The following is a 9,589-nucleotide window of genomic DNA, read 5'->3' as shown; positions in this document are numbered from 1 at the left end:
GGATCCTGGCATGGCCAGTGGGAAGCATAAGCCAAGTCCTAAGGGTTTATTTCTTTGGCACAAAGAGGACAGTCTAGACAAGCGAGGCTCATCACTCCATGTTGGGGAGTCTGGGGCACCTGCTCCCTGTTCTTCATGCCCAAATCCATGCATACCCACCCTGTATTCCGCATAAGACACGGCCTCTGTGCAAAATACCGGCTGAAAACCAGAAATATTAAAAGCAGAAAACAAGGCATGGGGGTGGGGTGAGTTCAAACCTGGCTGTCCCCCGGGGGCTGTCATCAGGTGGAGGCCTGGGGATGTCTTTTTTTTTTTTTTTTTTTTTTTTTTGAGACGGAGTCTCACTCTGTCACCCAGGCTGGAGTGCAATGGCGTGGTCTCGGCTCACTGCAACCTCCGTCTTCCCGTTCAAGCAGTTCTCCCGCCTCAGCCTCCCGAGTAGCTGGGACTACAGGCGTGTGCCACCTGGCTATTTTTTTGTATTTTTAGTAGAGACGAGGGTTTCACTATGTTCGAGACTAAAAGGCTGGGCTCGAACTCGTGACCTCGTGATCCGCCCGCCTTGGCCTCCCAAAGTGCTGGGATTACAGGCGTGAGCCACCGCGCCCGGCCAGGATACCCATTTTTTAAAGGCTCAATTGTCCCAGTCTGCCATGCCATGTGGGCATCGGCCAGGGTCCTAGCCCTGCGTCAGGACCCCTCCTCAAAGCTCGATGGTATCACTGGAAGCGCTGCGGGATTCCCCAGGCTTGCCACGCGGCTGGACCTCTCCCTGGCCGTTCCCCGGCCGAGCAGCGGTAGAGTCAGGGGCTGGGGTCGGGGCAGGCAGTAGCTGTACTGTGCTGGGCAACTCATCTAGGGGCAGACTGTCCACTGATGACAGCCCGTGGCGCCAGGGGTTCCAACTGATCTTGAGTGAGCCCCTGGAGAAGCTGTCCAGGGAGCTGCCAGAAGCCACCGCGGCTGCCCCGTCGGGCTCTTCCACTACGTGTTGTGGGACCGGCCCGCGCACGCGCACGTCGCTGAGCGACCTGCAGCGGCCGCGGAGGAGCGAGGAGCCAGCGTCGTCGAGCTCGGCTTTGGGATGGCTGCCCCGACGCGGCCGCAGAGCGCCTCCAGGCGGCGGGGAGGCCACGCCGCGGAGGCCGCAGCGCTTGAACACACTGTCTCGCACCAGGTGCTCGCGGAAGAGCGCGGCGTCGATGCTACGGCTCAGGTTGATGGGCGATGGCGGCCGCAGATCCAGCTCGCTCAGCGATGGCGCCGGTCCCACACCGTTGCGGGACAGTCCTAGGCCACCCTGGGGTCCGCGACCCAGCGACGCAGCCGAGCCCCAGGCGCCTGAACTGGGCGTGGCCAGCTGCCCACTCTCCGCCGGGTTGCGGATGAGGCTCTTGCTGATGTCCAAGCTGCCTGCACCAACGCTGCTGGGCCGCGCATAGCAGTTATTGGGTCGCTCCGGCACCTCGCTCTTGCCCGACGGCCCCGGGCACGCCAGACGCATCAGCTTAGCCCAGCAAGCGTGCTCCGTGGGCGGCCTGGGTCTCGCGGCAGCCACCGCGGCCAGCGCCAGGGCGAGCGCCCATGTCAGCTCCAGGAGGCGCAGCCAGAAGTGGACACCCCACCAGGCCCACGAGAAGCGGCCCACGCGACCTGGGCCCGGGTACAGCCAGAGCGCAGCCGCCAGCTGCAAGCCGCTGGCCAGCAGCCCCAGCGCGCCCGCCACGGCCAACAGCCGAGGGCCCGGGCTGGCATCCCAGCCCCGTGGGCCGTCCAGCAGGCGGCGACGGCACAGGCAGAGCGTGCCTAGAGCCACGGCCGCGCCCCAGGCGCACGACAAACCTTGCATAAGGAGGTTGAGCACAGACCATGTGGACAGCAGGTCTGTCGCGAGCAACCCCACACCATGCACCAACGCCACTGCTCCCAGCAGGAGTGGGTTTTGCAGCGGTGGCGGCAGCCCCGCGCCCAGGCCGAGCAGAGTCAGGGCCGCCAGCGCCGTGAGCAGCAAGGGGAAGGGCAGGTTGTACAGCACCAAGCCCCCGCGAACGCCCAGCCGCGCCTGCGAGCCATAAGGGTCGGTAAGCATGTAGGCGGATCGCAGCCCTGAAGCCACGAGCACCAGCACCGCGGCCACCAATGCCAGCCGGGGCCCTGCTGGGGCGGCTGCCAGCGCAGCCAGCGCCAACAACGCGGGCAGCAGAAAGAGCACCCCCACCCCGTAGACGTGCAGCTCCCAGGAGAAGCTCAGGACCCGCCGCAGGGGGCCCCAGCGTAGCGGGGGTGCAGTGGCATTGGCTGGGGGGCTGGAGGCTGGGGCTGAAGCCATGGAGCTGGCTGAGGGCTCCGGAGGGGGAGGCTGGCCCAGGGCTCGCTGTGTGGTGACTCGAATGAGGCCCCGGCGTGACGTCGAGGGGGCCTGGACTGGGGGTGCTGGGGGATGGCTTTGGGGGCGCCCCGGCCACTCCTCGGCGTCATCTGCAATGATAACAATATTAAAATCGCCTTTTGAAAAGTGCTTTTGATTTTCTATCACCCTCTAGTGTGGTTGGCAAGTCATTTAACTTTTCCAAGCAAATCTGCAAAATGGAGATAACAGCATCTGCCTCATTGGGTTGTGAAGAAGATGGAATGTTTAGCATGGTGCCCAACACCCAGTAAGTGCTAAATGGATGTCCCCTATCGTTTTTATTTCAGGGTACTATCAGGGAGGTAGTACCCCAGCAGTTCAACACATGGGCTGCATAATAGAATCGTCTGGAGGCCAAGGAATAAGAATTTCTTGGAACGTGGCTTGGGCATTGAAATTTCTCTTTCTTTCTTTCTTTCTTTTTTTTTTTTTTTTTGAGACAGGTTCTCACTCTGTCATCCAGGCTGGTGTGCAGTGGTGCAATGAGGGCTCACTGCAGCCTTGACCTCCAGGTCAAGGGATTTCCCACCTCAACCTCCAGAATCGCTGGGACTACAGGCATGCACAACCACACCCAGCTAATTTTTGTATTTTTTTTTTTGTTGTTGTTCTAAAACATATCCATGTTACATATTAGAACATTCTAGCCCCAAAAGGGCAAATGACTTCTCCCAGATTTCCCAGTGAGTATGAATTTATTATCCTAGGCTGTTTGAAGGAGGCCCTGGGCAACTCCTTTAAGCAGGTGATTGTCTCCATTCATTCCCTGCCCTCCACCCCTCACACACCCCCAACAGAGGTTCTCAGTTACTAGACAGAGCACTCCCTCTCCCCACACCCCAGCCATGCCCTCACCTGGCTGCAGGGCCCCCATGGGGCTCTCTGTTCGGTTTGCAGCTGGGCCAGGGTCTGAGGGACCAGGGATGAGGGGCTTGGGGGTGCCTGGGGCCTCCACGGCTCCTCTCACCCGCTGGGGGGAGATGGGGTCTGCTCCATTCATTGCTGCTATCTCTGAAATGACAAAGTAGTCATCTGACTATAACTAAGCAGTAGTTACCTGACCCTCCTATGGTGCTCCTAATCCCTCAGGATTGAGTCACAATCACCTTCATTTGCCACAGAGAGGAAAATGAGACCTAGAGGGACCCAGGGTCAAACAGAATTGAGGCATCCAGCTGCCCCGGAACATCACTCAACACGCTCACTGATACCAACCTGGCTTGGACGGCCCGTCAGGAGCCTCTGAGGCAGGCGGATCCATGGGCTGGGGTCCTGGTGAATCCTTAGCGTCAGGGAGGTCAACCTGCTTGGGCAGCGGACTTGAGGAGCTGACTTCCCAGGACACCTCAGCTCCAGCCCTCTTGGGGGTCTCAACCGGCAGCTCCTCAGCAGGAGGAAGGCTTCTGGCCAATGCCAAGTCTGGCTGGGCCCCTGGCTCCTGAGAGTACACCACCTCAACTGGGGGAACTGAGCCAACATCAGAGGCTGCTGGATCCTGCTGGGTGAAGAGGGGGCCTTGAGCTGCCTCCTGGAAGTGTTCCTCAGACCCACCCTGTCCTTCCAGGACTGGCCTCTTGACAGTACCTGAGTGGGGAACAAGGGTGTGGGGTGGGCCCTGGTAGTCTGAGGGAGAAGTGGGTGGGACCCTGCTCTTGGTTTTGGCCTTCAGACCCTCATCTCTAGGTGGCTGCTGTCCCTGTTGGCCTCCATGCTGCAGGGAGGGAGGAACTGTGGCTACCCTGAGTTGAAGTCTGGGAGTTGTAGGGATGAAAGTGAGATGAGGGTGGCCCACTGGGTGCGGAGCCACTGCTTCTTGCTCCAGAAGCTCTTGTGAATCCAGAGGTCCTGTCCAGCCGTGGGAGCTTTGTCCTCGAGCCATCTGGAGGTCATCAGTTACTGGGAGTCGTTCTCTCTGAGCCCCTTGGGCTGCTTTGGGCCCGTACAGGGCTGGGCCAAGGGGAGAGGCTACAGGCTTCTCAGGCATCTCGTCAGCAGGGGCGTGGCGGACATCAGAATTCCTGTGACTCTCAGCTCTGGGGTTGTCCAGGAAGATGTCAAAGGAGTGGGGCTCTGAGCCCAAAGAGCCCTTAGGGTGGGCTCCAGGAATCATAGGGGTTTTGGAGTTTTCAAGTGGCCTGGGAAAGCCCCTCCCCAGGGCAGGGCCAGTCCCCAGGAGTGGCAGCAGCAACAACAGCAGAAAGCCACATACACAGCCCCATGGGCTGGAGGCCATGGTCTACTCCGATGCCTGGGCCTAAAGCCCCCACCTTCCAGTCCTCACTGGATGAGCCTAAAAAAAAAAAAACAGGGGGAATGACGTGAGGGCTGAGGGCCCCCATGCCTTCCTCAAGGAGCTGGCAGGAAAGAAAAACAATGCAAAGCAGCAGCTTCTCTGCTTTTAAAACTGCTGGATGTGGCACTTGCCTGCTTTAAAACCTTCAGTGGCTCCCCATTTCCCTCAGGAAAGAACATAAGCTCCTCTCCTGGCCTTCCAAGACCCTGGCCACCACAGGCTGTTCATCTGTCCTCCAACATCCACTGGACTGTGTGACTCCCATGCCTTTGCTTCTGCGGAAATGCTCTCTCCCTTCTCCTTCACTTGCTGAAATCCTGTTCTTTTTTTTTTTTTGAGACATAGTCTCACTCTGATGCTCAGGCTGGAGTACAGTGGCGTGATCTTGGCTCACTGCTGCAACCTCCACCTCCCGGGTTCAAGTGATTCTCCTGCCTCAGCCTCCTGAGTAGCTGGGGTTACAGACATGTGCCACCACACCTGGCTAATTTTTATATTTTTAAGAGATAGGGTTTCACCATGTTGGCCAGGCTAGTCTTAAACTCCTGACCTCAGGTGATCTGCCCATCTTGGCCCCCTAAAGTGCTGGGATTACAGGCATGAGCCACTGCGCCCAGCCTGAAATGTTATTCCTAAAGCCCACTTCAAAAATGAGAGAGGTGGAGAGGGAGAGGAATATGCACCTGCCTTTGGGGAGGGTCCTGAGTTTGAATCCCAACATCTTCATTTCCTGGGGGAGTCATTTGACTTCTCTGCATCGTAGTTTCCCTATCAGTAAAATGGGGGATAATAAGCCTGTCTAACTTGAGGCGGCTCTTATAAGACTTAAATAACCAAACACATATGGGCGAGGTTCATACCTGACGCTTGAAATGCATTAGAACCCTTTTACTTTTCCCTCTGTCCAGAAAGCTTTCTGTCTCTCCATTCCCCTTAACTATTTCAACAAATAATTTGCACACACACTATGTGCCAGGCCCTGATGATAAAGCAGTGAAAAACACTGATGAGACTGCCCTCGCAAACGGCATTCTAGGGGAGAGACGATGATACATACTTTTAAATAAGATGAGCTATGAAGAAAATAAAAGAGGGCTAAGAGATGGATGAGAGGCCATTTACACAGGGGGTACCAGGATGTCCTCTCTGAGGTGACATTTAAGCTAAATGCTGAATAAGAAAGAGTCAGCTCTTTGAAGATTTGGGGAAAAGGCATTTAGCAGAGGGAACAGCAAGTACAGAGGCTCTGAGGCAGGAATGAGCTGGGTGAGTTCAAGAAATAATAGGAGGCCGGGCGCGGTGGCTCAGGCCTGTAATCCCAGCACTTTGGGAGGCTGAGGCTGGTACATTGTTTGAGGCCAGGAGTTTGAGACCAGCCTGGCCAACATGGCAAAACCCCATCTGTACTAAAAATACAAAAATTAGCCAAGCATGGTGGCGGGTGTCTGTAATCCCAGCTACTTGGGAGGCTGAGGCAGGAGAATCACTTGAACCCGGGAGGCAGAGGTTGCAGTGAGCTGAGATTACACCATCGCATTCCAGCCTGGGCGACAGAGTCAGACTCTGTCTAAAAAAAAAAAAAAAGAACACAAGTGCTGCTGGAGCACAGGAAATGAAAATCAGGAAGGCGGAGTGAGGTCACAGGTGTCTTGTAGGCCACGACGCGGCACCTGAATTTTATTCCACATGTCACAGGCAGCTAGTGGGGATGGAAAGCATGGGGATGACAAAGCCTTATTCGTGTTTTAAAAAACGGAGAGAGGCCAGGTGCTGTGGCTCACACCTGGAATCCCAGCACTTTGGGAGGCCTAGGTGGGCGGATCACTTGAGGTCAGAAGTTTGAGACCAGGCTATCCAACATGGTGAAATCCCATCACTACTAAAAATACAAAAATTAGCCAGGCATGGTGGTGTGTGCCTGTAATCCAAGCTGCGTAGAAGGCTGAGGCAGGAGAATCACTTGAAAGCCAGGAGATGGAGGTTGCAGTGAGCCAAGATTGCACCACTGCATTCCAACCTGGGCAACAGAGCGAGACTCCATCTCAAAAAAAAAAAAAGACGGGGAGAGAGACGCCAGTGTAAACACCCAGGTAAGATAGGATGGTGACTTGTTTCAGCTTAGACATTCCTCTTCCCACCTTCCTTCCCTCACCTTCCTGGGCACTTGTCACCCTGGTCTGATTCTGTAATAATCTCTTATTTCAAACCTGCAGCCTCCAGTATATACCTGGCCCCAGGTGGATATCCCCTAAAAGTTCCTGTTCCTGAGAGCCTGTCGGTGGGCCAGGGAGGCACCACCAGGAGAGGGTGCATGGAGGGTGCAAGAGTTGAGGCCTGGGTGTATTTGGGGGCAGAGGCCCTGCTCTTTTCCTCTCTGGGGAGCAGCTGTCCCCAAAGCTTCCAGGCTCTTAACCCGTGGTGGCTCACAGACACCTTAAGAAGCCACTGAAAATCCCTGATGCTCTCCCAGCAAAAAGATCCTGGCTCACCAAAAGTTGTGGACAATTTCAAGGGGTTCAAAGACCTCTGAGTCCCATCCTCCAAACTTGAGTTTAGACTCTGTCTTAAAGCCTTGTTAGTTCATTTCTCAAACATTCACGGAGCCTCGTGGGCTGCTCCTGGTCTAGGATAGGTGCTGGGGGCCCAGAGACAGGGCTTAGCTCCAGGGTTGAGAGTAGGGGTGTGCTGAGAGGCCCCTAACACAGGTACTGGCTAAAAACAGTGCCCCTGTGTTTAGTTCTTCCCCAGTTAGGCTCCTGTGCTAAGCTTAGCAACATGTCATTCCACCCTCCCAATACAAGGTGTGGGACTAGCCATTTCACAAGGAGAAGAAACGGGGGTTCAGAGAGGGTGAGCAACTCCCCCAAGGTCACACAGCTGAGTGGACACAATCGGGGTTGTGAAACCCTCGGAGGCTCATCCTCCACATGAGGTCCAAAACGCTTTGCCTTTGGAGGGCTGAATGGGGCCTCCAAAGATAAACATGCCATCTGCCTACCACCGCCAACCCAAGAGATGTGGGCACCTGCGGACAAGGCCGGGGCTTGCCCAGCCCTGGGCTCCCACTGCTGGAGAGGCTGTGGGGGTGGCGGATCTCTCTGTCGCAGGGACTGGGGAGAGGCCGGCCTGGGGGCAGGGCGAGGCCGCTGCAGGGCAGCCTCGGAGCTGGTCCATCTCGGGTTACCTCTCCTCCTCCTCCTTCTCCTCCTCCGTCTCCGCTCTCCCTGGCTCCGCGCCTTCCCGCAGTGTGCTGGATGGGGGTGGGCGCCGTGCAGGCCTTGTCGCCTGCGCCCGCGACGGGGGCAGCAGGCCACGCTCCCGGCCGGGGCCCAGCCATCGCCCCCTCCCTGGGCCAGCTCCTCACCTGCGCGCCGCAGCCCCCGCGTTCACCTTGCGCGCGTCCCTGCAGCCGCTCGCCGCGCCGCATCCTCCGAGATGCTCAGACTCGGCTAACAGAGCCCGGCGCTGCAGATCGCGAGCCCGCCCACAGGAGCGCAGCCCTGCTTAACTCTTTCCCCTTAGGGGTGGACTCTTCTTCCAACCCTGACTTCCCCTCGCTCAGGGATTCTCAGGGCTGAGTGGAACCGAGGTCATCTCTGAGGAATGTGGAAATGCCTTCTGCAGCATCCCTGAAAACGGGGCAGCTAGCCTCTGCTTGCATACCTCATGGGACGGGGAGCTCACTTCCTCTTTGTATCCCTATACCCTTTTAGGTAAATCCTACCTACAGCTTGGTATGTATCCTTCAGATTATTTTCAATGCACAATTACATGTATATCTTAAATAGAAATGACGTCATACTGTACATTTGTTTTTTTTTTTTTGAGACAGAGTCTTGCTCTGTGGCCCAGGCTGGAGTGCAGTGGCGTGGTGATCTCGGCTCACTGCAACCTCCACCTCCAAGGTTCAAGTGATTCTCCTGCCTCAGCCTCCCCTAGTAACTGGGATAATAGGCATGCAACACCATGCCGGGCTAATTTTTATATTTTTAGTAGAGACAGGGTTTCACCATGTTGGCCAGGATGGTCTCGAACTCCTGACCTCAGGTGATCAGCCCACCTCAGCCCCCCCAACTGTTGGGATTACAGAGGTGACCAACCGTGCCCGGCCACTGTACACATTTCTGTAATTTGCCTTTTTAACTTTACAATATATTCTGGCACATTTTTCATGTAAATTATCTATAGATTTATCTCATTTCTTGTATCCACTGTTCAGAATTCCAGCATATGGTCAGCTAGTTATTGTTCTTCATCCTGTCCCCTGTGATTGGACACAGGTTGTTTCTAGCCTTTTGCTAGCAGGAATAATGGAGCAGGCATAATGCTTAACACATCATTGTGCACGTGAACTAGTGCACCTACCAGATAATTGCCTAGCCGAGGCATGGTAGTAAAATCTACGGGTCTGCATAAGGGGCTGTAAACACTGTCGAAATGTTCCTGGTGTTTCTTTGAACACCTCTTGATATACTAAACACCCACTATTAAGCTCAATTCTTTAAGGGAAATCCACACAGGAAATATATGTGGTTATCAAAAATGAGACAGGACTGGGTGCAGTGGCTCACACCTGTAATCCCAGCACTTTGGGAAGCCTACACAGGAGGACCATTTTGAGCCCAGGAGTTCAAGACCAGCATGGGCAAGATGATGAGACTTTTTAAAATTTAAAATAATAATAATAATAATAATAAACTAGCTGGGCATTGTAGTACATGCCTGTAGTCCTACCTACTCCAGAGGCTGAGGCAGGAGAATCATTTGAGCCCAAGAGGTCAAGGTTGCAGTAAGCTATGGCCACTGGAGTGCACTGACCACTCTGTCCATTGACCACAAGCTGTGTCACTGGAGTGCAATGACCACTGCACTCCAGCCTGGGC

General features: G+C 55.5%; 1 protein-coding gene across 2 annotated transcripts; it reads right to left on the bottom strand.

Annotated features, from left to right (window-relative positions):
• Window positions 1-31: 31 nt before the first annotated feature.
• PRRT3 (proline rich transmembrane protein 3) lies at window positions 32-8,164 on the bottom strand. Of its 2 annotated transcripts, XR_003118263.1 has the most exons (5): window positions 8,071-8,164; window positions 3,629-4,703; window positions 3,269-3,424; window positions 565-2,481; window positions 32-201 (listed from the first exon to the last, which is right to left on the bottom strand). XR_003118263.1 is itself a non-coding variant. In XM_025377702.1 (4 exons), the coding sequence occupies exons 2-4, from the start codon at window positions 4,644-4,646 to the stop codon at window positions 707-709; spliced, it is 2,949 nt and encodes a 982-aa protein (XP_025233487.1). In that variant the 5' UTR covers window positions 4,647-4,703; window positions 8,071-8,164; the 3' UTR covers window positions 32-706. The 2 variants fall into 2 exon arrangements, 1 of the variants encoding a protein (XP_025233487.1); XM_025377702.1 differs by having other exon boundaries at window positions 32-2,481.
• Window positions 8,165-9,589: the final 1,425 nt, after the last annotated feature.

Source organism: Theropithecus gelada, chromosome 2 (genome assembly GCF_003255815.1).
Source record: "Theropithecus gelada isolate Dixy chromosome 2, Tgel_1.0, whole genome shotgun sequence".
NCBI lineage: Eukaryota > Metazoa > Chordata > Mammalia > Primates > Cercopithecidae > Theropithecus > Theropithecus gelada.
Note: the sequence above shows the minus strand (reverse complement) of the source record. Positions and strands in the feature narration are given on the sequence as shown.